Source organism: Thecamonas trahens (genome assembly GCF_000142905.1).
Source record: "Thecamonas trahens ATCC 50062 unplaced genomic scaffold supercont1.20, whole genome shotgun sequence".
NCBI classification, from domain to species: Eukaryota; order Apusomonadida; family Apusomonadidae; genus Thecamonas; species Thecamonas trahens.
In genome coordinates this window covers 70,095-97,428 of record NW_013657660.1, presented here as the reverse complement: position 1 = coordinate 97,428, position 27,334 = coordinate 70,095, and the positions used below count along the sequence as shown (strand labels likewise).

Here is a 27,334-nt window from a genome sequence, read left to right as displayed (position 1 = left end):
CACCCCCACCTGCTCCCCCTCCCCCACCACCTCCACCCTCCACCCTCCCTCCCTTCCCTCCCTCCCCCCCCCCCCTACCCCCACCACACACACACACACACACACATCCCACCGCACACTTTCCCTATGACGGCGACTGGCCGGTGGCTGACTCGCTGGACGACAACCAGCGTCAGCGGCAGCACCACGCCCAGCCGCCAGAGCCAAGGTGGCGCAGTGGTAGCGTGGCGTGGCGACTGGTGTGTGGCTTGCGCCCTTGTGGTTGTTTGCGTAGTGGACATGGCTGCGGTGGTGCAGGCCAATGCGCCGCCGCCGCCGCCGTCGCTCTCGCCGGTCACCGAAGACTCAAAGGTGTACCTCGGCACCTGGATCGGGCTCATGGCTGCGGTGGTCTTTGTGGGTCTGCTTGCTTTGTTCGTGCTGTGGAACGGGTGCTGCCGCATCATCCCCAAGCGAGTCGAGGTCAAGAAGCGCAAGGAGGAGGAGGAGGTCCTCATGTCGACATTCCTCCGCTCGCAGTCGTCAGACGCCGACGGCATGCACCACACCCCGCACCATGGCGCCGAACGGGCGCATCTCTCCATCGATACTGATGGCGACGGCCTCTCCGACTCGGACCGCTCGTCGAGCCCGAGCTCGAGCTCTCGCCTAGGCTCGAGCTGAGCACGCTCACAACCGGGTCGACGGAGCAAGCCACAACTCGGTGATGCAGTTGCCATGGGCAAAGAGCAGCAGCGAAGAGACAAGAGCCGGCGAGTGTGCGGCGAGCTTGTTAAACTCGCGGATGGCAGCAACGATGTGAGCCTCGGTAAGACCCTCGATGCGGAGGCCGCGCTCGCGGGCGGCGACAATGAGCTCGTCGTGGGAGAGCGCATGCATGCCCTCGGCGTGGATGAGGGCCGAGTCGCGGATGATGTGGTTAAAGTGGCGGAGGAGGCGGGTGTAGACAACCCAGCGTGGGCCCCACATGGGCAGGCCCATCCTTGCAGCCAGTGACTTGAGTGCTGGAGTCGGGGCGGCCGGCAGGCGCATGTGCTCGACAAACACAGACTCGTTGCCGATGATGTCGTCTGCCGAGACCGGCGAGCCGCGGCGGACATACCGCAGCGGCGCCATCTGCTCCGAGGTCAGCGCCCGGAAGGCATGGTCTGAGAGGGCGAGCTCGCCGAGCCGCAGCTTGGCGATCATGGCCGCCGCCGCCGACCGCGCCTTGGCCGCCGCTTGCGCCCGCGACTCGGCGCTCGATCCGCCGAGGATGCGGAGCTTAAAGGTCGACGGCAGGAGCGAAGGAAAGGCCTTGATGGCCAGCGGGAGGGTGACGGTCGACATGGGCATGACCTTGAGGAGGGCGAACGGCACGAGCCGCTTGAGATCGGCATACGTCTTGTCCACAAACCGCTGCCTCCGGCGACGCGAGAACCGCTTCCGCACCGCATCTGCCGTCTGCGCCTCGAGTCGAGCCGTCAGCCGGGCGTTGCGGAAGAGCCGGACACATCCCAGCCACAGATCGCCCAGCAGTTCGCGGCCGCCGGCCACCGCCGCCGTCGACGAGCTTACTGCCGCCGCCGCCAGCCGCCGCATCGGCTTTCTATCCTCAAACCACTCGAGCGCCTGCCCGGACCGTCTGCTCACAATGCCGGCGGCCTTGTCGGCTTCGTCAGCCCGCCGACGAGCCCGAGCCACGGCGCTTCGGCTGCCGAGCACAGACGTCGTCGTCGCCGCCGCCGACGACCGGGTGGATGACGCGGCGCGGGCCAGGTGCGGCGCGGCGGCGGCGGCTGCCGCGGCTGGACGGAATGCTGCCAGGGGCGCGGTAAGCGCGAGGCGAAGCATGAGTGGTTGGTGTGTGAGTGAAGGGAAGGTGGTGGTGGTGAAAGGACAAGTGTGTGTGTATGGGTTTGGCGGGCGGCGTGGGTCAGTGGTGGCCGGGCGTCAGGTCCGTGCCGTGCGGCTGCGGGTGACCGCAAGTTTCGACGTCGTTCAGCGAGCGCGCAACCTGAGCCGGCGCTCGTCCTCGAGCTCGGTCTCGAGGCCCGAGACGGCGCCTTGGAGGCGCTTAATCTTGCGCTCCATGCGGCGGACTGCGTCCTGGGCTTCGCCTGCGCCGCGCTCTGCGTCGCCGCGGAGGCGGGTCTCCGACGAAAGGCGCGACTTGACGTCGTCGAGGAGCGAGCTGAGATGGGCGACGTCGGCGCGGAGGCGGGCGGCCTCGGCGTCAGCGGCGCGCTTGGCAGCGAGGAGCTCGTCGGGATCGACGCCAGTCGGGTTGCGGTTGCGGGCGACGGCAAGCTCGAGGTCGGCGACGCGGGCGGTGAGGATGGTGCGCTCATCCTCGCGACGGGCAAGCTTCTCGTTGGCGGCGTCGGCGTCGTCGTGGGCGCGGGTGAGGGCATGCTCGAGCGAGGCGACCTTGCGGGTCGCGTCTTCGGCGGTGGCCTTGGCCGAGCGGAGATCCGCCTGTGCGGTGGCCAGAGCCGACGATGCCTCGGCGGCGCGAGTCGACGCCGAGGCGGCCTCGCTGGACGCGACGTCTGCGCGGGTCCGAGCCTTCTTCCACTTTTTGCGGAGGGTGATCTTCTCCTTCTTGAGCGCGTCGATCTGGGCGAGGAGCTCCGAGACGTCGTATGCCGACTTGGCGTTAGCCTTGCGCTTGGCCAGCGCCTTGAGCGCGTCAACTTCAGCCTCGGCCTCGATGGCGCGAGTTTCGGCGCGGCGTGCCTTTTCGCGCTCGTCGGTGACCCGGTCCTCAGCAGCCGCCATCTGGGCCTCGACCGACTTGATCCGAGCGTCCTTGGCATTGAGCTCGGCAACGGTCCGCGTCATCTCGCTCTGCGCGCGGGAGAGCTCGAGGCCCGACGCCTCGAGCTTGGACGAGAGGTCGCCGAGTCGGGCCTTCATCCGCGACGCGTCGGCCGCGAGCGTGTCGGCCTTGGTCTCGGCACGGGCAGCCTCGGCGAGCGCTGCCGAGAGCTCGGCCTGCAGCGACGAGAGTCGGCCCTCACGGGCCTGGGCCTCCTCCTTGAGCTTGCGGTTGGTGGCCTTGAGCTGCTCGATGAGCTCGAGATTGTGGTTGTTGAGCGTGACCGAGCCGCGCTGGCCCTCCCGGAGCGAGCGAATCTGGTCCTCTAGCTTCCGCTTGGTCCGCGCGAGCTTGTCTGCAGCGTCGGCCTTGGCCTTGGCCAGCTCAGCCTCGAGCTCGGCCGCGCGTGTGCTCAGTAGGTTGTTCTCCTTGGCAGCGGCAGCGGCAGCGGCGGCGGCGGCGTCGCGGTCGGCGGCGGCGTCGTCGCGCTCCTCGGTCACTCGCGCCAGCTCGCGGTCCTTGGTGAGGAGCGCAGCGTTGAGCTGGCCCTGCAGCGCGTCGCGGAGCTGGCGGACTTGGGCCTCGGCGTTGGCCTTGAGAGTAGCATTGGCGCCGGACGCAGAGTCGATAAGCGCCTCGGCCTCGGCCAGGCGCGCCATCAGATCGGCGTTGTCGCGCTCGAGCTTGCGGAGCTTACGGCGAGCAGCGTCGAGCTCGTCCGAAACGTCATCAAGATCCTGCGGGAGGGGCGCCTGTGAGAGCGCGCGCGAGCGGCGCTGCGAGGTCTTCCGCTCGCGGGCAAGCTCGCCGAGGGCCTCTTCCAGCTTACTACGGAGGCGGGCAATCTCGGCGTCCTTGTCGGCGGCTGCGGCAGCAGCAGCAGCGAGCTCGCGGTCCTTGGCACGGACTTTGGAGACGTCGACGACCGAGCCGGCCCGCGGACGCGAGGACTTGGCACGGAGCAGCGCGTCCTCGGTCTCGCGCACGGCCGACTTGGCCTCTTTGGCGGCACGCTTAGCCTTGTCGGCCTCACGGCGGAGGCTGGCCAGCTCGTCCTCAGACTCGGCCAGGCGGGCCTCTGCCGCTCTAGCCTTGGCCTTTGCCAGCTCGCCCTCGTTACGGGCATCGACAAGATCGCGGAGCGCAGCGTCGAGCTCGGAGCGCGGCGCGTACTTGGAGAGGTCTAGCGTCGGCGTCGCCTGTGCGTCCTCGAGGTCGTCACGGGCACGGGCAAGGTCGGCAGCGAGGCGCTTGTTGTTAGCTTCGGCGTCGGCAAGTGCGCTGCCGAGCGAGCGAATCTTCGACTTGGCGTCCGAAAGCGCAGCCTTGGCGCCGTCGGCCTCGCCGACGGCTTCCTCGAGCTCTGAAGAGAGCGTGTTGGCACGGCGGCGGCCTCGTACAGCCTCGTCTTCGGCGGTCTCGGCCTTGCTCCGCTCGGCGGCGAGCTCGCGCTGCAGCTTCTCGACCTCGGCAGCCTTGGCAGCAGCCTTGGCATCAAGAGCGTCGAGCTCGGCCTTGAGGTCGGCCAGGGCCTGAGCGGCGCCGGCGTCGGCGTCGGCGGCCTGAGCCTTGGCGGCAGCCAGCTGCTCGCGAAGATCGGCAATCTGGGCAGCCTTGGCGGCCGAGTCGTCCTCCGACTCAGCCAACGCCTTCTCCAGCTCGTCGATGCGGGCCTCGAGAGCGAGGATGCGGGCCTCGGCGTCGCCAAGCGAGGTCTCCAGCTCGGCCTTGGACGCTTGCTCGGCGGCATGGGCAGCGCGCAGCGCCTCCAGATCCTTCATCTTGGCCTCGGACATGGCGCGCTGGGCCTTGAAGATTTGTGAGACATAGGTGAGGACGGCGCGCTCGTCACCGCCGTTGAGCATGTCCTCGACGTCAAGGATGCGTGCGACGCCAAAGTGCTCCTCGGCAAGCGAAAAGGCGAGCTCAAGGTTGGTCCGGGCATCGTCGCACGCCAGCTGCTCCTCGGTGAGCAGACTCGGGTCGAGCGAGTGCAGGATGGCAAGAAAGGCCTTGCCGTCCATGAATGAGCGCTTAAAGTCGTCGATGCGCATGTCGTTACCCATGGCGCCGAGCGTGTCGTGGATCCACGAGAGCATGGCCGACTTGGCGGCCTTCTCGCCGCCCTTGCCGTCCTCGCCCTGCAGCTCGAACCGGATGATGAGCTGCCAGATGAGGCCCATGATGATTTTGAGGTTGTGGTGCTGGATGTCTTCGGCACCGATGTTGACGAGCGGAATCTTGGCGGTGTCCATGAGGAAGGTCATGGCTGTGTTGAGGTTGGCGGTGCCCATGAACTGGTTCTTAACCTTGGTGGTGTACGGGCCGACGTTCATGCCCGACAACTCCTCCAGCAAAATACAAAGGACCACTCCTGTGTCCAAGTCCGTCGCCAAATCGTCCACATTGAGCCCATGCTTCTCCACCTGCGAGTTGATCCACTTGGTGAAGGTCTGGGGGTCGTCGGCGTCGGTGAGTTCACCCGGTGATCGTGATCAGGTGCTGGGAACGGAGCGTAGCCGACGCCATGCGTCAGATGGGCATGGCAAACTAGCAGAGGGGAGGGGGGGATGGTCTTCTACAACTGCACCAAAGCTGTCTCGAGCAAGGTGGTGGGTGGCTGTGGTGTGGCGCTAGCAGTGTGGGGAGGGCGAGGAAGGCGAGGAAGGCGAGGGAGACAGGGCGAAAAAATGCCAGCCTTTCACCTGAATTTGGCCATCACCGGCTCGGCACGCCGCACGGCCTTTTGCTGCTGCCTCTGGGCAATGCAAGGACAAAAAGAGGGCAGGCAGGGAAGGAGAGAGGGGAAGAACAATCTGGCAGGCGTACACGCTTAGCAATAGCATTAGCCTCGTCGGCTGTGACCGGCTCGCGGAACGAGTCTCTGCGGCCGGAGCGACTCATGCTGCGAGAGAACTGTGGCCTGCCAGCCGACTGTCCATTGGTGGTGGCCATTGGCAGTAATGGGGGGGTACCATTGGGCGGTTGTTGGTCGGCGGTTGAGCGGTTGGCGTGAGCCGGCGGACGGCGGTCCGACAGCCGACGCGGGCAGAGGCCAGGTGGTGTGAGGGTGAATGCGGATACACTCTCGACGCTTCCAGACCTCTCTCTCTCTTTCTCTCTCTCTCTCTCTCTTTCTCGCTCACTCACACGCGTTTACTTCTACCTGACGTCCTTTGTCACGGGCGCTGAGCTTGTTGAGCTTGTTGCGGCGGGTGAGTGGCGATGAACGCGCTCGCGCAGTACGAGGTGGAGCTGGCCGATGTCGGCCTGCCTCTGCCGGGTGCACCGCTCGGCTCGGCCTACGCACAGTGGCGACATGCAGTTTCGTGTGTGGAAGAAGCGCGGGAGATGGCAGAGTGGGACCCCGCCACGGCTGGAGCCAAGCTGGCGGAGGCGCTGCGACTGGAGCAGGAGAAGCTGAGGGGCGCGCCGGGGGTGGGCTGAGCCCGCAGCTGCTGGCGATGCTGGCGTCGGATCCCGAGGTCCCGCCGCGGGCCTCGGCAGTGCTAACCTCGTTTGTGGTCTCGCGGCCAAAGGCGACCAAAGCGCTGACCGCGGCCATCGAGGCTTATCCCAACGACGGCCTGCTCTGGTTCCTCCGCGGGGTGGTGCGGTACAATCGGGCGCGGCAGCACCGTGTGCCGTCGGCCAAGGACAAGGGCCTCCGGCTGGCAGTGTACGACCTGTCGATGGCTGTTGCACTGCAGGCCGACGATGACCTCTCGCCGGCGCCGTACTTTCGGGCCAACGCACTGATCTGTCTCGGCGACGCCGACGCGGTGTCCAAGGCGCGCAAGGACCTCATTGCGTACATCCGAGCGGCGTCGATGGACGCCATTTATCTGTCGCGTGCGTACCGGCTGCTGGCGTATACGGCGGTGCTGACAAACAGGCCGCTTCTCGCGCGGCGGTACTACGCCCTCGGCAAGAAGCTCGCGCCGGCGCTGGCGGCGATGTGGGACCCGATGCTCGGCACGCCGCTGCCGCCGTACTCGGTCCGCGTGGGCGAGGTGGCGTTCTGGATTTCACACGTCGCAGGTAAGCACGAAGATGAGCATACCCGCGACCTGGGCTCGGAACTGCATCCGGCACACGCGTTTCTCAAGGCTCCAGAGCCAGTCATCGAAGACACGCCCATCGACGAGCCGCCGCCGGTCCCGGACTTTCCCGACTTTCTCAAGACCGAAGAGGAGCGAGTCCACGGCTCGCGGCTTGCGAGCAGCGATGAAACGAGCGAGGCTCACGCAGCCGAGGAGGCTTGTGCTGCGCCTTCGCCGCGTCCGGCCGCACCTGCCGCCGAGGCCAGCACCGGCTCGCTCCCGCCGCCGCCGCCGCCGCTTGCCGGAGCGCACCCGCCACCGGTAGAGAGCATCGACGACCTGGATGACCTGGACAGGCTGATGGGCCACGGCGGGGGTGAGACGTCGACAGACGACATCGACTTTGACGCCTCGCAGCTCCAGCACATCGCCAACGAGAAGGAGCTGGCCCACGACGAGTCGTCGGACGACTGCGCCCATGAGGCACAAGAGCTCATCGAAGCAACGCCCATGGCCAGCCGGCGGCAGACCTCTGTGACCCAGCTCGACATCTCGCATCTCGCCTTGGACGAGCCCAAGGCACCGACGCCGACCCGCATCGATGCACTGTTCATGGACTCGACCGACAGTGACGAGCGGTAGCAGCGTAAAAGTCACTTGGCAGAGGTGCGGTTTCAGGGCGATTCACCTAGTCGGCGGTTCAGCATTCGGCGCGAGCGCGAAGGCAGGCAGAGTACCGAGAGCCGAGAGAAGGACACTGCACGTGGGCGTGGGAGCAGAGCCGAGCGAGCAGAGAAGCAACAGTCGCATACACACATACATACACACACACACACGCACACACACAAACACGCAGCGTCACGCAGAGCACATGGCGCTGGAAGCTGTGGCGCTCTTTTGCGAGAGCCACTTGCCCGCCGACCGTCTCCCGCACTTCCGGACGCTGCTGACTTCGGCGCTGGCGCAGCAGTCGGCGGCTGCTGGGAACGTGGCTCAGCTGACGGAGGCTAATGCGTCGCTATTGTCGTCGTGCGCGGCAAAGACCAGAGCCAATGCTAAGCTCCGGTCACAGCTTGCGCTGCTCTCACTCGGGCCGGGCTCGTCGCGGTCAGGCGCGGAGCTGGCGGCAAGCTCGTCGTCGGACGACGAGGGCGAGCTGGAGAGCGCGCTTTACTCGCTGGACACATTGAGCGCAGAGCATGCCCGGGAGCTGAGCGATCTCGAGGCGCGGTTTGGTGCCGAGCGGTCGCTGCTGGTGGCGACGACACAGGGCCTCAAGTCTGAGCTGAGCGAGGCCAAGGACTTGCTCGAGTCACACCGCAACGCGCTGGCACGGGAGAAAGAGCTCTCGCTCTCGCTCTCGCAGGCGCTGGAGGAAGTCCAGACCACGTTTGAGAGTTACCGCAACGACGCATCAGCGCGGATTGTTGCGCTCGAGGCCGAGGCCGACGCGTCGTCGGCTGTGGCAGACCTCGACACGATATCGGTGACACTCCACGAGGAGATCCACCGGCGGTCGGCGCTGTCGGAGCGACTGGCGGTGGCGGACGAGCGTGTGTTGCAGCTGGAGCGGCAGCTGCGCAACGTCGAGGCTCGCAACGTAGCGCTCGAGACCGAGGCTGCGAGTGCGGAACAGCGCGGCGCCGACTCAACAGCCGGGCTGAGGACCAAACTCGAAGAAAGCCAGGTAGCAGCGGCAAGACGGATCCGTGAGCTGGAGCACTCGCTCGAGGACGAGCGCGAGGCCAACGAGCGGCTCGGAGAGGAGCGGGATGCGCTGCAGCGCAAGGCCGAGGCGCTCATGCTGCGGTTTGAGCAGATGCGGGCGGTGGAGGAGAACCGGCGGAGCGGGCCAGTGGCGCGACCGGCGCGGACTCCGCTAGACAAGGAAAACTTGGTGGCATCGTCGCCGTCGGGCCCGTCGAAGCAACTGCGTGGCCAGGTTACGACGCTCACCCGCGAAAAGGCGCAGCTCCAGGCTGAGAAGGCCGACCTTGTCATTGCGCTGGACGTGGCGCAGCGCGAGCTCGAGTCGATGACGTCGCAGACGGCGATGGTGACACGGCGCAAGGGCCATCTTCAGGCAGCGCTTGTCGACGCCGAAGAGTCACTCAATGAGCTGCGGCAGGAGGCGGCAGCAGCCGCCGAGACTATTGCGAGGCTGGAGAGTGAGAACGCGTCTCTGGACGTGGCGCTCGCGGACCGGCGGGCACTGGTGGCCGAGCGCGATGAGCTGTACGCGGCGTCAGAAACGGCGGCGCACCGGCTGCATGCGCTGGGTGGTGCACACGCGGAGCTGCAAGCGCTGTACGACGACCTCCGGGTCCAGTTTGAGGCGCTCCTAGGCGCGTACACGCGGATCAAGACGGGGACTGCGGACGAGATCAGCCACTTGCGGGCAGCTCTGGAGGCAGCGACGACGATCGAGTCGCTCTCGTTCTCGTCAGGCGGGTCGTGCTCGGAGGCCGACGCGGCCGAGCTTGTGGTTGAAGACGAGGTGGCTGCGCTACACGAGGCACTGCCTGTGCTCTCGGCGTTTGTGGACGAGACAATGTACGAGGAGCAGGAGGCGAGCACCCACATTGCGGTGCTCCAGCGGCGGCTCGACGATGCAGTGCGTGAGGCAAACGCCGGTCCTTCGCGCGACGCGGTTGGCTTGCGGTTGGCATCGGTTCGCGAGGCGCGCGCGGCGGCAACGGCTCTGGCCGGCGCGCTCGAGACGAGCGTGCTCGAAAAGGGCGAATTGGCGGACCGAGTGCGTCAGCTCGCCAACCAGGTTGCTGCGCTCGAGGCGTCAAACGCATGGCTCGCCGAGGGCCATGAGCAGCTCGCATCCGAGTCTGCAGCGGTGCAGGATGCTAACGATGCACTCGCGTCGGAGAATCAGACGTTGTGCGCTGAGCGCGAGGCGCTCGCAGGAGCTGTTAACAAGCTCCGTCTCCAGCTGGGACGGCTGGTGGCTGACAAGAAGGAGCTCCACACCCAGCTGGTGTCTACGGCATCGGCGGCAGAAGACCACCACGCGTCGACGCTCCTCATCACGTCGCACTTGCAGGCGCAGGTCGAGGCGCTCATCGAGCAGGTGGCGCTGCTGGGAGGCCTGCACCTCCAGAGCCAGATGGCGACGCCAGCGAGTGGCGAGGTGGTGCAGGACACGTCGCTGGACCTCGTTGAGCCCGAGTTGAGCAGCCTCACGCCGGGCGAGGCGCGGAGGCTCGCACGCGAGAACGAGCGGCTCCGGGTGGAGCTTGGCGACGCCGAGGCGATGCTTCAGGTGTACGCGTCGGAAGTGGGCATGCACCGGCGGGCTGTTGAGGCGCTGCGGAAGAGCCGGGCCGCTGGCTCGCCCAAAATGGAGAGTTGGCTCGCGCAGGTGGAGGCGGCGCGAGAGGCCGCGGAGAGCGCGCTGGTTGCCGGTGCGCAGCGCGGAGTTGGCTGGGCGCTTGCAGACGTAGAGGCGGTGCGGGATGGTGCCGAGGAGCTTGTTGTATGCCTTGGGGAGCTCGCCGGTGAGGCTGATAGTCTGCGGGCACGGGTTGCCGGGCTGGAGGCTGCCGAGGCCAAGGTTGCCGAGATTGAGCCGAAACTGGAGGCTGCCGAGGCCAAGGTTGCCGAGATTGAGCCGAAGCTGGAGGCTGCCGAGGCCAAGGTTGCCGAGATTGAGCCGAAACTGGAGGCTGCCGAGGCCAAGGTAGCCGAGATTGAGCCGAAGCTGGAGGCTGCCGAGGCCAAGGTCGCCGAGATTGAGCCGAAGCTGGAGGCTGCCGAGGCCAAGGTTGCCGAACTGGAGGTTGCTGAAGCCAAGGTTGCTGAGATTGAGCCGCAGCTCGCGGCTGCCGAGGCGCGGGTCACCGAGCTGGAGGCTGTCGAGGCCAAGCTTGCCGAGATTGAGCCGAAGCTGGAGGCTGCCGAGGCCAAGGTTGCCGAACTGGAGGCTGCCAAGGCCAAGGTCGCCGAGATTGAGCCGCAGCTCGAGGCTGCCGAGGCCAAGGTTGCCGAGATTGAGCCGCAGCTCGCGGCTGCCGAGGCGCGGGTCACCGAGCTGGAGGCTGTCGAGGCCAAGCTTGCCGAGATTGAGCCGAAGCTGGAGGCTGCCGAGGCCAAGGTTGCCGAACTGGAGGTTGCTGAAGCCAAGGTTGCTGAGATTGAGCCGCAGCTCGCGGCTGCCGAGGCGCGGGTCACCGAGCTGGAGGCTGCCGAGGCCAAGGTTGCCGAGATTGAGCCGCAGCTCGCGGCTGCCGAGGCGCGGGTCACCGAGCTGGAGGCTGTCGAGGCCAAGCTTGCCGAGATTGAGCCGAAGCTGGAGGCTGCCGAGGCGCGGGTCACCGAACTGGAGGTTGCTGAAGCCAAGGTTGCTGAGATTGAGCCGCAGCTCGCGGCTGCCGAGGCGCGGGTCACCGAGCTGGAGGCTGCCGAGGCCAAGGTTGCCGAGATTGAGCCGCAGCTCGCGGCTGCCGAGGCGCGGGTCACCGAGCTGGAGGCTGTCGAGGCCAAGCTTGCCGAGATTGAGCCGAAGCTGGAGGCTGCCGAGGCGCGGGTCACCGAGCTGGAGGCTGCCGAGGCCAAGGTTGCCGAACTGGAGGCTGCCGAGGCCAAGCTTGCCGAGATTGAGCCGAAGCTCGCGGCTACCGAGGCCAAGGTTGCCGAACTGGAGGTTGCTGAAGCCAAGGTTGCTGAGATTGAGCCGCAGCTCGCGGCTGCCGAGGCGCGGGTCACCGAACTGGAGGCTGCCGAGGCCAAGGTCGCCGAGATTGAGCCGCAGCTCGAGGCTGCCGAGGCCAAGGTTGCCGAGATTGAGCCGCAGCTCGCGGCTGCCGAGGCGCGAGTCACCGAGCTGGAGGCTGCCGAGGCCAAGCTTGCCGAGATTGAGCCGCAGCTCGAGGCTGCCGAAGCCAAGGTTGCCGAACTGGAGGCTGCCGAGGTCAAGGTTGCTGAGATTGAGCCGCAGCTCGAGGCTGCCGAGGCCAAGCTTGCCGAGATTGAGCCGAAGCTGGAAGCTGCTGAGGCCAGGGTTGCCGAACTAGAGGCTGCCAGGGCCAACAAGGTTGCCGAGATTGAGCCGCAGCTCGCGGCTGCCGAGGCCAAGGCTGCCGAACTGGAGGTTGCTGAAGCCAAGGTTGCTGAGATTGAGCCGCAGCTCGCGGCTGCCGAGGCGCGGGTCACCGAGCTGGAGGCTGTCGAGGCCAAGCTTGCCGAGATTGAGCCGAAGCTGGAGGCTGCCGAGGCCAAGGTTGCCGAACTGGAGGCTGCCGAGGCCAAGGTCGCCGAGATTGAGCCGCAGCTCGAGGCTGCCGAGGCCAAGGTTGCCGAGATTGAGCCGAAGCTCGCGGTTGCCGAGGCGCGGGTCGCCGAGCTGGAAGTTGCCGAGACAAGGGTTGTCGAGCTGGAAGTACAGGCTGGGGTTCTCAACGCCCACAACACCGAGACAGACTTCATTGATGCGATCGCCGCCGAGCAGGAACCTGTCGCGACGCTTGCCGCTGAACATGAGATGCCCCGGATGCAGTCTACACCTGTCCATTCCGAGTCTCACTCTGCTCGTCCTGCAGGCAATGACCTTGACGACGCAGGTCGTCACGCTGAGCAAGAGACGCTCAGGGCTCGGATTGCCGAGCTTGAGGCAGCGGAAGCTCGCCTCGTCGCGCTGGAGCCCGAGACAAAGGTGCTTGCGCTCAAGGTGGGAGCACTGGAGACCCGGCTGATCGAGCTCCAGGCTGACGCTGCCGATGCGCCTGAATCACGTCCAGAAATCCGCACTGTGACTGCCGCTGATCCGTCACGTGTGGCTCCTCGCGAAGCAATCGCCCTCCCGCCCGACGTGCAGGAGGCCCGGCTTGTCGACTTAGCCGCTGTCCAGGCCGCCGCCTCTCGTGTTGTCGACGAACTCGCCGTCGCCCGGGCGCGCGTGGCCGAACTCGAGCATGAGGGCGCCGTCGCCGAGCACAAGCGCCTCGTCATGGCTCGTCGCCAGGTTGCAGAGCTGGAGCTTGTCGTTGATACCATCACCCGCGCCATGGACGACGTCAACGCCACCCGGGAGCACATGGCCCTAGTCGAGGCCCATGAGCGTGATGTGCGCCACAGCAATCTGCAGCAGTCTCGCATCAAGCAGCTGCACGCCGTGCGTCTTGCTGCAGATGTTGTTGTGGCCGAGCTTGCTGATGCTCGCGCCGGTGCCCAGCGGCTGACTCACTTCGAGGCGCAGCCCGTCGCCGCACGCACCGAGACCACTTCGTTGCATGCAACTGAAGCCGCCGAGCACGGACGCGTCGATGCACTCGAGATCAAACTGTGCAACGCTGCACGTCGCTTGGACGAAGCACGTGCTGCAGCAAGCACAGTCGTTGGCGATGCCGCAGTTGCACACGACGCTGCGCGCCGTAGCAGCGAACGGGTGAGATTCCTGGAGACCAAGCTGCACGAGACCTCTGCACGGCTCGCTCACGTGCATTCCGCCGCGCATGATGTCGTCGGCGACCTCGCTACCGCTCACGCATCGCAGGATGCAGCCCCCGCTGACAAGGCCCATCAGGTTGTCGCTAAAACTGAGGCCGAGCTGGTGGAAGCGCGCGCTCAGATCGCCGAGCTGGCACAGGTTGTGGCAACCGTCCACGATGCGATGGCTGATGTCGCCGCCGCGAAGCACAGAATCGACGAGCTGGAGGGCGAGCTGGCTGCTGCTCGTGACTTTGTGGCTGGGGTCGAGTCGGGTGTACCCTCGGGCATTGGTGCGACCAAGGTCTACGTCGTTGATCGCCAGTATGAGGTCGCCGCGGAGAAGCTGGCAGCTCTGCAGGCTGCAGCCGACGACGTGGTTGGTGAGCTTGCGGCTGCACATGATCACATTGTCGCGCTCCAGGCGGCCGAAACTGATGAGGTTTCTGAGCGCGTGGCCGAGCTGGAGGTTGAGTTTGATGCTGTGCGTGCCCATGCTGCTGATCTTGAGCCCGCTGCTGCTGCCGCCGAGGAGAAGGGGGCTGAGACAGAAGCCGTTCAGGAGCGGGTGGCTGTGTTGGAAGCCGAGCTCAGCGCTGCTCGTGATCACATCGCCGAACTCGAGGCAGCTGCGTCTGCGGTCGATGTCCCAGCAGTCGCGCCCGAGTCAACCACCCCCGTTCTCGAAACCGAAGACGAGACCGAAGACGAGCTTGAGGCTGCGCGCGCCAAGATTGTGCAGCTCGAGCAAGTTGCAGCCGTTGTTCACGAAGCCATGGATGATGTGGCCGCCGCCAAGCGCCGCAATGCAGAGCTTGAGGCCGAGCTCGAGGCTGCCCGCGACTTCCTACCGGGTGCTCGTTCTGTCGACTCGGTTGTAACCGATGCAGATGTGTCAGGCTCTCTTACGCTGCGCCCTGTAGCGATTGACAAGCTAGCGGCTGCGCAAGCAGCTGCTGATGATGTTGTTGGTGAGCTGGCGGCCGCCCACAGCCGCATCGCCGAGCTCGAGCCCGCTGCTGCTGCCGCCGAGGAGAAGGGGGCCGAGACAGCAGCCGTTCAGGAGCGGGTGGCTGTGTTGGAAGCCGAGCTCAGCGCTGCTCGTGATCACATCGCCGAACTCGAGGCAGCTGCGTCTGCGGTCGATGTCCCAGCAGTCGCGCCCGAGTCAACCACCCCCGTTCTCGAAACCGAAGACGAGACCGAAGACGAGCTTGAGGCTGCGCGCGCCAAGATTGTGCAGCTCGAGCAAGTTGCAGCCGTTGTTCACGAAGCCATGGATGATGTGGCCGCCGCCAAGCGCCGCAATGCAGAGCTTGAGGCCGAGCTCGAGGCTGCCCGCGACTTCCTACCGGGTGCTCGTTCTGTCGACTCGGTTGTAACCGATGCAGATGTGTCAGGCTCTCTTACGCTGCGCCCTGTAGCGATTGACAAGCTAGCGGCTGCGCAAGCAGCTGCTGATGATGTTGTTGGTGAGCTGGCGGCCGCCCACAGCCGCATCGCCGAGCTCGAGCCCGCTGCTGCTGCCGCCGAGGAGAAGGGGGCTGAGACAGAAGCCGTTCAGGAGCGGGTGGCTGTGTTGGAAGTCGAGCTCAGCGCTGCTCGTGATCACATCGCCGAGCTCGAGGCTGCTGCTGCTGCCGCCGAGGAGAAGGGGCCGAGACAGAAGCCGTTCAGGAGCGGGTGGCTGTGTTGGAAGTCGAGCTCAGCGCTGCTCGTGATCACATCGCCAAGCTCGAGGCAGCTGCGTCTCCGGTCGATGTCCCAGCAGTCGCGCCCGAGTCAACCACCCCGAAGACGAGACCGAAGACGAGCTTGGGGCTGCGCGCGCCAAGATTGTGCAGCTCGAGCATGTTGCAGCCGTTGTTCACGAAGCCATGGATGATGTAACTGCCGCCAAGCGTCGCAACGTCATGCTGGAAGCCGATGCAGCAGAGTTTGCTGCCTCACAGCGTGCTGCAGTCGGTAAGCTCGCGGCCGTGCAGGAGGCTGCTGATGACGTTGTCGGTGAGCTGGCAGTTGCCCGTGACCGTATTGCAGAGCTGGAGTCTGGAGGCGACGCCGACCTGCAGGGGCGAGTTGTGGCGCTGGAGACGGAGCTAGCTGCAGCCCGCCACCATATCTCTGCGATCGAGCCTGTTGCTGCTGCTGTCGAAGAGACAGTTGCTGAAGCCGAGGCGGCTCAGAGGCGGTTGGCTGTGCTAGAGGCTGAGCTTGACGCTGCTCGTACCCGCATTGCTCAGCACGAGTCGGCTCCATCCACTGAGCTTTCGCTTGTCGATTCTGATGCGCATTCGCCGGTTGAGCGTCAGGTTAGTAGCGCTGACCTCACCGCTGCTCATGCCAGAATCGCCGATCTTGAGCAGGTTGTCTCTGTCGTTCACGACGCCATGGCCGATGTGACTGCTGCCAAGCTCCGGATTACTGAGCTTGAGACTGAGCTTGAGGCTGTTCCAGCAAGTGGGTCTGGGCCCGGGCGTGCCGGCATGCTCGAGTCCCGGCTTGAGAATGCGACTCTGCAGCTGGTAGATGTCCAGGCCGCCGCCGATCTGGTGGTCTCCGAACTCGCCGCAGCCCATGATCAGTTGGCACTCATGTCGCAACCGTCCGAGCTGGGCGATCTCCGCGAGCGCGTCGCGGTTCTCGAAGCTGAGCTGGCCGCCTCACGCGACTATATTGCCCAGCTTGAGACTGACACCGACGCTGTGCGCCCCGACCTCGTGGAGCAGCTCGACTCGGCCCATGCTCAGATTGCCGAGCTTAAGCATGCTGTCGCGGTAGTTCAGGATGCCATGGCCAATGTCGGGTCGTTCCAAAAGCGCGTCGACGAGCTCGAACATGAGCTTGCGGTTGCCGACGACCACATTGCCGAGCTCGAGGCCCGTCCGTCGCGGCCCCACCTCGCGCCTGACTCGACTGAAGCCGAGTTGCAAGCCGATCTTGACAACGCGCGGGCCCAGATTGCAGATCTCCGCCAGGTAGCCGCCGCCGTCGAGGACGCCGTCGCCGATGTGGCCTCTGCCCAGAAGCGCGTCACTGAGCTCGAGCAAGAGCTTGCGCTTGCCAAGAAGCGCATCGCCAGCCTTGAGGTCGAGCTTGAAGCCATGGCTGGTGGTAGCGCAGCCGCAGTCGAACTGCGCGCCGAGCTGGATGAAGCGCGCGCCCAAATTGCCGAGCTCAAGCAAGTCGCTGCCGCTGTCAAGGATGCCATGCACAACGTGGCCGAGGCCCAGGACCGCGTCGCTGACCTGGAGGCCGACCTCGCCGCTGCCAACGATTACATTGTTGAGCTCGAATCGCGGCGCCAGCCGCTTGGACTGGCGCTGCCGACTATTATGGAGGAGTCAACGGTTACGTCGCAACCTTTGGACGAAACCAAGACTGTGACCGAGCTGCAGTCCGAGCTCACCACGGCCCGCAACCAGATTGCCGAGCTCAAGTCGGTTGTTGCGGTAGTCCAAGGTGCGCTCACGGATGTCTCCTCGGCGCAAGACCGCATTTTCGAACTCGAGCGCGATCTCGAGGCTGCTATGGCCGACGTGCCGCGCCTAGAACAGGAGCTCGACGTGGCACATGCCCACATCGTCGAGCTCGAGTCTGCTGTTGCCTCCATCGACGACACTGTGGTCGAGGTCGAGGCAGCACAGGCCCGCATCATCGAGCTCGAGGCCGAGGCTGAAGCCAATCACGCCCGCACCGACTCGCCGTCATCGGCGACGCTCAAAGTGGAGCTTGCTGCGGCGCATGCGCACATTGCCCAGCTTGAGATTGCAGTGACCACTATCCAGGACACTGTGGCCGAGGTCGAGGCAGCGCGGCTGCGCATGGGTCATCTGGAAACTGCTGCCACCGGGTCGGTGGCGGCGCAACGCCTGCACTTGGCCGCTGTGGCCGAAGCTGCCGAGCTTGTTTCCGAGCTTGCTGCCAGCGCCGTCTCTCCGCTTGTCGCGCCGTCGAGTGCCGGGGCGGGGCCCGACGCCATGGGCGCCAACTTGTTGGCTGCCCGGGATCGCATTCTGGAGCTCGAGGCTGTTGTGGCGACGGTTCAGAGTGCCATGGCCGATGTCGCGGCCACTCGTGCACGTATCGGTGAGCTCGAGGAAGCTGCAGCCCGGGCAGGCAACATGACCACATCAGAGCGTGAGTCTGAGCTAGCAGACGATCTCGCGGCTGCCCACGACCGCATTCGCGAGCTCGAGACAGGCCTCACCGCCGTCGAGGCTGTCGTCGTCGAGGCGAGCGAGGCACAGTTCCGCATCACAGAGCTTGTCGAGGCCCTCGAGGCTGCCGAGGAGCAGTCAGCACGAATGGAGCAGGCCGCGCTAGTGGCGGTCGGCGAGGCCGAGCCGGATGCAGCCGCAGTAGTCAACCAGCTTCTAGCAGCCAACAACCGCATTGTTCAACTAGAGTCGGTGGTCGAGACGGTTAAGACTGCCATGGCCGATGTTGCGGAGGCTCGCTCTGATATGGCCGACTTGCATGCTGCGGTTCGCGAGAACGACGACAGGCCAGCTAACCCTGCGGTCGCGGCTCCTGTTCGCCTGACCCAGCTCTCCGAGGTCCGGCTTCTCACCTTTGCGCTCGTCGATGCCATGGAGACTTCAGATGCAGGTTTGCGTGAAGAGTTGGAGGCTGCATACAACCGAATCCGTGCTCTCGAGCTCGGTGGAGACGCGAGCGCCGGTGAGATCGCTGCGCATATCGACGATCTGGAGGTCGAGCTGGAGGCGCTCTCGGAGGCGCGCACCCCGATTGGTGCGCTTAAGAGTGTGCTGGCACGCGTGGCCCCGTCGATGCTCCGCCAGCTGCGATCGACGCACGGGCTGCTGTGGCCAGCAAGGCACGCGCACTGGCCGTCGAGGTTGTCGACGCTGCCCAGAACGCTCAGGATGCGCTGCGGGCTGAGAACGCGCGGCTGCGTGTGCAGCTCGCGGCCGCGTCCGAGCCTGATATGAGCGTTCCGCCTGGTGTGGCTCGTAAGCGTGCGGCACGGGCAATTGGTATTGCTCAGGGACGCATGGCTGCGCTGCGCATGCGGGTGTTGGAAGATGAGGCCGTCCGGGCGTCGGCTTCGGGCGTCCGCGCCCGCTCTGTGGCGGTGCTGAATGAGACCAAGGCGCAGCTGGGTGACCTTGCGGTTGCAGTGGACAAGGCCGAGCCGGCGGCGGCCGAAACTGCCGAGGCGCTCGCTGCAGCCCGCCAGTCACTTGCGAGCCTGACAACGGGCGAGCCGGTGACTTCAGACGACGACATCGAGTCACTGCTTTCCCAGCAGACCGCCGAGTTGCGCGAGATTCAGCGCCGTGTTTCGAGCTATGGCGACTCTTCGCGGCTCTTTGCTGATGACGACGACGAGATTGAGGACATGTCGACGCTGCGGTGGAAAACGCCGTCTTGCGCGACGAGTTGGCCGCGGCGCGCGAGGCTGGGGCGGCGTCCGACCGCGAGATGGTCCTCCTTGGTGAGTTGGAAGAGGTACAGCGCGAACTCTTTGAGCATCGCCGCCTCCACCGCATCGCGGCTGGCTCAGGCGAAGACACTCGTCTTTTGCTCGCTGAGCTTGCTGATGCATCAGCGCGGGCAAGCCGGGCAGAGGCGCAGCTACAGCAGAGTGCGCTGGTTCGTTCTCGCGGGCATGGTGACGCTGTCACTCCTGGCAGCACCGCTACCGCGCTGACTCGCGCCCGTGCACAGGCCGAGTCCGTGGTCAACGAGGCGATGGACATCCAGAACGCGCTGCGCGAGCAGTTGGCCGATGTCCACGTTGAGCTAGCGTCTCGGCAAAGAAGACCGCGGCCGAGAACATGACGCCGACGGAGGCTCGGTTTGCGGCGATGCGCATCCTCGGCATCGCGCAGGACCGTATGGCGTCGTTGCGCAGTCGGGCCGAGGCGCAGGCTGACGAGCCGTCGGTGGCGCGGGCAGTCCGGGCGCGGGCGCTCAAGGTTCTGGGTCAGACAGCGGTCGAGCTGGACGAGCTGGGAAAGGTGATTGCTGCCGGCGACGAGGCGAGTCTCGACGAGCTTGTTGGGGCGCGCAAGAGCCTTGCAGAGCTCAGCAAGCGAGTGGACTCGGGTGCGACTGCCGGTGCCGACGCTGCAGACGAGATTGGGGCTCTCCAGCGGTCGCTCTCGCTGGTCGACGGCGGTTGGGACTCGTCGCAAGGTGAAGTGGTGCCGGAAGTGCTGCATCTGCGGCAGGAACTGGCGATCCTGCAGCAGGAGCGGGCGGCCGACCAGGCGAGGCTAGCGGAGCTGGAGCGGCAGGCAGCAGTGAGCTATGGTGGAGCGTCGGCCGAAACGCAGCGTGTAATGGCGCTCCGGGAGGACATGGCATCGATGGCGGCAGTGCATGCGCAGGTGAGCACCATGATCGAGCAGTACGAGGCGAACCTGGCCGAGCTCGACCGCGATATGGAAGCCGAGCGGGCGGCATACGAAGCGCAGCTCCAGGAGCGCGACCTCATGCTGAAGCGTGCATCGTCGGCAGTGACTGGGCTCGTGGGTCATGCAACAGCGCGGCAGGCGTCGGCTGCGCGGATTCAGGAGTGGCGGACGCAGATTGCGACGGCGCGTGGGACGCTGGAGGAGCTGTTTTCGACCCGTGCGCGGATGGGTGAGGTTGAGCTGGACGTGGCCAGGCTCGCGGCAGAGCTTGCGGAGAGCCAGCAGCGCGAGCGATTGGCGCGTGAGCGTGCCGAGGCGCTGCAGTCGGTTGCATTGTCGGTCTCTGCCGCGGCTTCTCTCCAGCTCTCGTCGCCCAAGGACGGGCTGGAGCGAGTTGTCTCGAGCCTTGTCTTTGACGACGCCGAAGCCGAGCTGGCGACAGCGCAGGAGCTCATCCGGGCGTATGAGGCTACGATTGCCGAGCTTCGGCACGAGCTGCGGGTCATTGAGGCGTCGCAGGTTGCGGAAGCGTCGCTAATGCCGTCGTATCACACACAGCTCGAGGCGATTACCGCCGAGCTGGATATGTTTGTGGCTTCACAGAGCGCAGCGCGGAACACCATCGTTGCCCTCCACAATCGGGTGGCGAGCTACGAGGCTGTTGTGGAGAAGGCTCACGCCGATCTTGAGCAGCTTGTGGCCAAGCACGAGGCGAGCGTGTCTCGCGGAGGACTGGGGGATGAGAAGGCGAAGGCAGTGGCTCCGGTGGAGGTGCGCGCTTCTGAGGCGGATGATGAGACTGTGGCAGTGTCGTCGCCACAGATAGCTGTTGTTCAGTCAGGCGTGGCAAGGGAGCAAGTTGCGACGTACGCGGCAGTTGTTTCGGAGCTGCGGCAGGAGATGGACGCGCTCGTGGCGCTCAAGTCAGAGCACGAGGCGCGAGCATCAACACATGACATTGCGCAGTACGCGCAGGTTGTGGACATGCTCAAGACAGAGATTGTCTCGCTGCGGACGCAGATCAACACGCGCGGGTCCGAGGGCTTAGGCCGTGCGGTGTTTTCCGAGTACTACGCGATTGTGGATGCTGCGCGTGCGGCGGCGAGCGAGCTTGTCAGCCAGCAGGCGGAGCGCGAGGAGCTGCAGATGATTGCGCTGGAGGAGGAGCGGGCCAAGAGCGTGGCAAACGACGCCAAGGTGACACAGTATGCGCATGTGGTTGACATGCTTAAGGACCAGGTAGAAGTGCTCTCTGCCGAGGTATCCGCGGTGCGAAGCGAGACTGCGCCGGTGGCTGAGAGCCCGAGTGTGGTCGCGGAGCGTGTGGTCGGGTATCATGAGGCGGTGCAGGCAGCCTACAACGAGGTGGAGGTGCTGATTGCGCTGCAAACCGAGCTGGATGCCGGGCGAGAGTCGACCGGCGCCGTGGCCGAGCTCAAAGGCCAAGTGGCGCGGCTGCAGGAGCAGCTTGCGGAGCAGGAAACTGGAGCGGCGGAGCAGGCAGAGCACGCCGGTGCGCTCGTGGCAGTGGTGGCAGATCTCAGAGCCGAGGTGGAGGCACTCCAGTTTCAAGTGACTGGTGCAACTGGCGAGCAGGCAGGCAAGCTGGCCGAGTACGCTGGCGCGGTTGCGGCAGCGCAAGCTACGGTGACGGCGCTTGTAGAGGCACAGACTGCAGCCGAAAGGGCGCGGATGATGCCACGAACTGGCCCGAGCGAGGCCGACGTCTCGCGGTACACGGAGATTGTCAAGATGCTACGCGACGAAGTGACGACACTGCAAGCGCGGGTCCGCAGCGCGGCGGCGATTGGGCCAGACAAGATTGCGTCGTACCAGGAGGCGATTGACGAGGCGCGCGACGCGGTGATTGCACTTGTGCAGGCGCAGTCTGGGGCGGCGGCGGCGGAGGCGCGTGCCGCGGCTGAGCAGGCGTATGTCGAGGCTGTGGCCGAGGCCGAGGCGAAGGATCCTGTGCTTGTGCGGGTCGGGCCGAGCGAGGCAGATCTAGCCAAGTACACGTCGGTGGTGGAGATCCTCAAGGATGAGGTGCGGGCGATGAAGGCGCGTGAGGCTCGACCGACCGGCGTCGAGGCCGAGCAGCTGGCTGAGTACGTAGAGGCTGTAACGCAGGCGCGGGTGGCGGCGGAGGCGATGCTCGACGCGCATGTCGATGCTGAGGAAGCCCGCAACCTGGCGCAACTGAAGAACCCCGGTCCCGGTCATGTGCTGCGGCTGGCGGATGGAATTGTTCAGCTGCGAGACGAGGTTGCACGGCTGGAGGCTGTGGTGATTGGCCGAGCGGAGCGCGTGGCTGCTTACGAGCGGGCGGTGACCGTGGTCTCGCTTGCTGCCAACGAAGTGGTGCAGAACGCGGACGTCGCGGTGAGCGAGCTGAAGGCGCAGGTAACGGAGCTCGAAGCCAAGCTGGTTGAGCTCGTGACCGCAGATGCTGTGCGTGATGAGGATCGTCACGGAGAGGACGTGGAGCAGCTCCGTCAGCGGGTGCAGGAGCTCGAGTCCGAGCTCGAGGCGGCCCATGTTCAGGTGAGGAGCCGGAGTGCTCACCAGCGTGAGCGGGATGCGTTGCGGGCGCGAGTTGCAGAGTTGGAGGCGCAGGTGCTTGCGCAGCCGGAGCGGCTGGCGCGGCTCCAGGCATCGCTGGTGGGCGTGCGTGACGGGCTCGAGGAGCTGGTTGTGACGTCGCCGCGAAGCGGTGGCAGCCAGACTGATACTGGGCGGGTGGCTGAGCACCGGGAGACTGTTGCCAAGGTTCGCGACGAGATGGATGCGCTGATTGCGATGGGTCCGCCCGCAGCTAAGCGCGATGGAGCTGAGGGTGATGGAGTTGCGGTGGTGAGTCATGCACCGCTGGAGGCGGATGAAGATGTTCACCTGCTGCGGGCGCGAGTGGCGGAGCTGGAGGCGCAGGTGCTTGCGCAGCCAGAGCGGCTGGCACGGCTCCAGGCATCGCTGGTGGGCGTGCGTGACGGGCTCGAAGAGCTGATTGTGACGTCGCCGCGGAGCGGTGCAAGCCATATTGATGCTGGACGGGTGGTTGAGTACCAGGCAACCGTGGCAAAGGTTCGTGGTATGCTTGATGAGCTTACTGGAATAGTTCCAGTTGCGCCGAAACGCCCCGAGGTTGATGTTGCAGGCTACGAAGAGCGTGTAGCTGATGCGCGGGGACAGCTAGAGTCGCTAATGGTCACGCCGCTTGTTGTCACCAAGGTCGACAGCGAGGCAGCCGCGCGGACAGCCAGCTACGAAGCTGTGCTGGGCAGCATGCGCGCGGAGCTAGAGATGCTTGTGGCATCGTCGCCTGTGGCATCGCCGCGTGGTTCCGACGGCAATGCCGAGCGCCTGGTCGAGTATCGCGCGACAGTGCAGAGGCTGACTGCCGAGCTAGAGGAGCTTGGTGCGCGGTCGCCGCCAGAGCTGGTGATTGCGGAAGGCATCGAGGCGTCCCGGGTTGCCGGCTACGAGCGCGCACTCAACGAGCTGCGGTTCTACGTTGAAGCGCTTGTGGCGTCGCCAATGGTGCAAAATATGGGCAACGACGGCGCCAGTCAGGCACTGCGTACAGACGTTGCAGCGCTTGAAAAGCAAGTTGCAGGACTGTCGCTGGAACGGCTGGCCGAGTACGAGAACAGCATGCTTGTGGTTCGCCAGATGGCGGAGAGCCTTGTGCAACACGCGCCACTGGCGGCGAGTCGTGACCCGCTGGAAGCGCGCGACGAGTACGAGGCCATCATCAGCGACCTGCGCGACGAAGTTGCGTCGCTGCAGTCGCAGCTGCATGCTGAGTCGGAGAGTGTGGACGACGAGGTGATGACGCGGCTGGCCGAGTACGAGCGGACCGTGGTGACGATGCACGAGCAGATTGAGCGGCTGGCATCACAGCCGATAGAGCAAATGCGGAGCCAGGTACTTGGGTACCGCGAGCAGTACGAGGTCATCATCGGCGAGCTGCGGGCCGAGATTGAGTCACTCTCCGAGCAGCTCGGTGAGGTCCGGCATGCCGTTCAAAGCGAGTCTGCTCAGCAAGCTGGGCGGCTTGAAGAGTACTCGACGGTGGTGGCCGAGGCACGCGAGTGTGTGGCCGAGCTTGTCGCGAATGGGCAACCGGGGATGGAGCCGCGGCAGCAGGCGCAATACGAAGCCGTGGTAGGCGATCTCCGCGAGGAGGTTGGGTTCCTCTCGAAGCAAGTCTCTGAAGTCCGCGAGTCGTTGGATGCCGCAGTCGAGGACGGCGTCGCAATTGACACGACGCGTGTGGTGCAGTATGTGCAAACTCTGTCAACCGTGCGGCGCGAGCTGGAGGCGCTTGTGGAGATGCCGCTGACTGTGCCGGCTGCTGGCGAGGGCTCTGTGCCTGTAGTGAGCGTTGGTGTTGGTGGCGAACGCGTGTTCCACTACCAGAGCGTGTTGGACACAATGCGGTTTGAGTTGCTTTCGTTGGTGGCAGCGGCTGATGCGGCGGCCGGGTTGGGTACGTTTATGACGCCGCGGGCGACGTCGCCGATGTCATTGATGTCGGATGGCGAGAGCGATGTGTTCGAAGACGCGCTTGATGAGCCGATTGTGATGGTGGCCGATGGCACACAGCCGAGCGTTGTGAGCCGCAATCTTGCAACGGCCGCGACAGCTGTCAAGGTGGCGCGTGCTGGTCGGGATGTGGTCGGCGAGCTTGAGCATCTGGCGGCCGAAAACGAGCGACTGCGTACCGAGGCCGCAACCGCACGGGCAGAGCTAGACGAGGCTCGGTCGAATACGTGGACCATCAACGAGTCTGAGAGTGTGGAGCAGCTGAAGACGATGCCGTCGGGGCACAACCTGGCGGCAGCAGCGACGGTGGTCCAGGTGGCGCGCGCTGGTCGCGATGTGGTGGGCGAGCTCGAGCAGCTGTCTGCTGAAAACGCGCGGCTGCGTGCCAAGCTGGAGCAGGCCCATGTTGAGGTCGCAAATGCGGGCAAGGTTGACCGACAGTCGGCGGACCAAGAGCAGCTTCTTCGTGAAGAGCTAGAGCAGGCGCGGGCAGAGCTGAGGGCGATGCAAGCCAAGGCCGAAGGTATGGAGCAGCTGAAGACGACGCCGTCGGGGCACAACCTGGCGGCAGCAGCGACAGTGGTCCAGGTGGCGCGCGCTGGTCGCGATGTGGTGGGCGAGCTCGAGCAGCTGTCTGCTGAAAACGCGCGGTTGCGTGCCAAGCTGGAGCAGGCCCATGTTGAGGTCGCAAATGCGGGCAAGGTTGACCGACAGTCGGCGGACCAAGAGCAGCTTCTTCGTGAAGAGCTAGAGCAGGCGCGGGCAGAGCTGAGGGCGATGCAAGCCAAGGCCGAAGGTATGGAGCAGCTGAAGACGACGCCGTCGGGGCACAACCTGGCGGCAGCAGCGACAGTGGTCCAGGTGGCGCGCGCTGGTCGCGATGTGGTGGGCGAGCTCGAGCAGCTGTCTGCTGAAAACGCGCGGTTGCGTGCCAAGCTGGAGCAGGCCCATGTTGAGGTCGCAAATGCGGGCAAGGTTGACCGACAGTCGGCGGACCAAGAGCAGCTTCTTCGTGAAGAGCTAGAGCAGGCGCGGGCAGAGCTGAGGGCGATGCAAGCCAAGGCCGAAGGTATGGAGCAGCTGAAGACGACGCCGTCGGGGCACAACCTGGCGGCAGCAGCGACGGTGGTCCAGGTGGCGCGCGCTGGTCGCGATGTGGTGGGCGAGCTCGAGCAGCTGTCTGCTGAAAACGCGCGGCTGCGTACCGAGGCCGCAACCGCGCGAGCAGAGCTAGACGAGGCTCGGTCGAATACGTGGACGATCACCGAGTCTGAGAGTGTGGAGCAGCTGAAGACGACGCCGTCGGGGCACAACCTGGCGGCAGCGGCGACGGTGGTCCAGGTGGCGCGCGCTGGTCGCGATGTGGTAGGCGAGCTCGAGCAGCTGTCCGCCGACAACGAACGGCTGCGTGCCAAGCTGGGGCTCGCGCAGGCGGAGCTAGCCGCGCTGAAGTCTGTGCCAGTTTCCGATACTGCGAGGCAACCATCCGAGGCGAACAAGGCCAAGTATCGCGCGATGAAGGCTGAGCTGGAGGCAACCAAGGCTGAACTCAAGTCTGCTCTGTCCAGGATTCCGACCGAGGCCAACAAGGCCGAGTACAAGGTGGTCAAGGCCGAGCTGCGGGAGACTCGGGCCAAGCTGGAGGGTGCCAGCGCAGCTGTAGCTGAGCTTGATGAGACTCGCGAGCGTCTTGAGCAGACCGAACTGCAGCTTAACGATGCACTGGTCGAGCTGGCCGGCACACGCCGGATGCTTCGCGAGTCACATGAAGCTCTCGACGCAGCGCCGTTGTCTAGTGGCTTCCAGGAAGAGCTGGAGGAGACTCGCGATAGGTTAGCGGTCGTGCTTGCTGAGTTGGAGACGATGCGGGCCAAGGCCCCGTCCGAGGCCAACAAGGCCAAGTACAAGGCGGTCAAGGCCGAGTTGGAAGAGACCCGGGCCGAGCTGGAGGAGACACAGGCCGAGCTGGAGGAGACACAGGCCGAGCTCGAGGCTGCCCTGGCAAACGCTTCGTCCGAGGCCAACAAGGCCAAGTACAAGGCGGTCAAGGCCGAGCTGCAAGAGACACAGGCCGAGCTGCAAGAGACACAGGCCGAGTTGGAGACGATGCGGGCCAAGGCCCCGTCCGAGGCCAACAAGGCCAAGTACAAGGCGGTCAAGGCCGAGCTGCAAGAGACACAGGCCGAGCTGGAGGAGACCCAGGCCGAGTTGGAAGAGACCCAAGCTGAGCTTCAGGAGACCCAGGCCGAGCTCGAGGCTGCCCTGGCCAGCGCCCCGTCCGAGGCCAACAAGGCCAAGTACAAGGCGGTCAAGGCCGAGCTGCAAGAGACACAGGCCGAGCTGGAGGAGACCCAGGCCGAGTTGGAAGAGACCCAAGCTGAGCTTCAGGAGACCCAGGCCGAGCTGGAGGCTGCCCTGGCCAGCACTCCGTCCGAGGCCAACAAGGCCAAGTACAAGGCGGTCAAGGCCGAGCTACAAGAGACGCGGGCCGAGCTGGAGGACGTCAAGTCGGCGATGCCATCCATGACCGACTACACTGAAGCTCTGGCCAAGGCTCGCAGCGAGGCTGCCGCCCTCATTGACGGCATGAGCACGCTGGTGGTGACCAACGAGGACCTCGAGGCTCGCATGGCCAGCATCCAAGCCGCCAATGCCGACCTAGCAGATGTCATTGCCCGCTACGAAGAGCTGCTCAAGCGCCGCAAGGGTGAGGCCGTGCCGGCTTTGCAGGCCCTTGTCGCCTCGCTGTACGAGCGGCTGCAGTCGACGTCGGACCGGCTTGCAACCGCCCAGCAAGAGCTGCTCTCTTCGCGGGCCGACCACGTGGCCGAGCGCCGTGCGCTCCTCCAGCGCATGCACGAGCTGCAGACAGACCTCGACGCTGCACTCGAGCTTGCGGCTGGCTCGGGCTCGCGCAACGCTGACGAGCCAGCCGATCTCGGTCCGTCGCTGCACGCGCGTCGGACCACCGTTGCGCCGCCGGCTGCCGTGGTTGCCGGCCAGTGCCTCCTCCGCACCTCGGCAAACTTGGCAGTCATCAAGGTCCTTCGCTCCGAGCTCGTCGACCTTGTCGCGCTTGCCGAGCTGGCCCCGGCCGCCGCTGGCCAACTGTGATAAACCTCTCT

General features: G+C 65.5%; 5 protein-coding genes across 5 annotated transcripts; 3 read left to right on the top strand and 2 right to left on the bottom strand.

Moving 5' to 3' along the window:
* Positions 1-279: 279 nt before the first annotated feature.
* On the top strand, positions 280-593 carry AMSG_04599 (uncharacterized protein; the record flags this gene model as incomplete). The annotated part of the gene is made up of 2 exons (XM_013902820.1): positions 280-497; positions 527-593. 2 exons carry the CDS (start codon positions 280-282, stop codon positions 591-593), a joined length of 285 nt encoding a protein of 94 aa, XP_013758274.1.
* AMSG_04598 (uncharacterized protein) lies at positions 350-1,833 on the bottom strand (the record flags this gene model as incomplete). The annotated part of the gene is made up of 1 exon (XM_013902819.1): positions 350-1,833. One exon carries the CDS (start codon positions 1,831-1,833, stop codon positions 670-672), a length of 1,164 nt encoding a protein of 387 aa, XP_013758273.1. The 3' UTR covers positions 350-669.
* A 32-nt stretch (positions 1,834-1,865) lies between these two features.
* AMSG_04597 (cortexillin-2) lies at positions 1,866-5,715 on the bottom strand. Its single transcript, XM_013902818.1, has 2 exons — positions 5,630-5,715; positions 1,866-5,253 (listed from the first exon to the last, which is right to left on the bottom strand). Exons 1-2 carry the CDS (start codon positions 5,702-5,704, stop codon positions 1,981-1,983), a joined length of 3,348 nt encoding a protein of 1,115 aa, XP_013758272.1. The 5' UTR covers positions 5,705-5,715; the 3' UTR covers positions 1,866-1,980.
* A 310-nt stretch (positions 5,716-6,025) lies between these two features.
* Positions 6,026-7,508, top strand: AMSG_04596 (uncharacterized protein; the record flags this gene model as incomplete). The annotated part of the gene is made up of 2 exons (XM_013902817.1): positions 6,026-6,129; positions 6,183-7,508. The coding sequence occupies 2 exons, from the start codon at positions 6,026-6,028 to the stop codon at positions 7,483-7,485; spliced, it is 1,407 nt and encodes a 468-aa protein (XP_013758271.1). The 3' UTR covers positions 7,486-7,508.
* A 206-nt stretch (positions 7,509-7,714) lies between these two features.
* Positions 7,715-27,323, top strand: AMSG_04595 (uncharacterized protein; the record flags this gene model as incomplete). The annotated part of the gene is made up of 4 exons (XM_013902816.1): positions 7,715-14,976; positions 15,050-18,045; positions 18,084-18,669; positions 19,052-27,323. 4 exons carry the CDS (start codon positions 7,715-7,717, stop codon positions 27,321-27,323), a joined length of 19,116 nt encoding a protein of 6,371 aa, XP_013758270.1.
* Between the last annotated feature and the right edge of the window lie 11 nt (positions 27,324-27,334).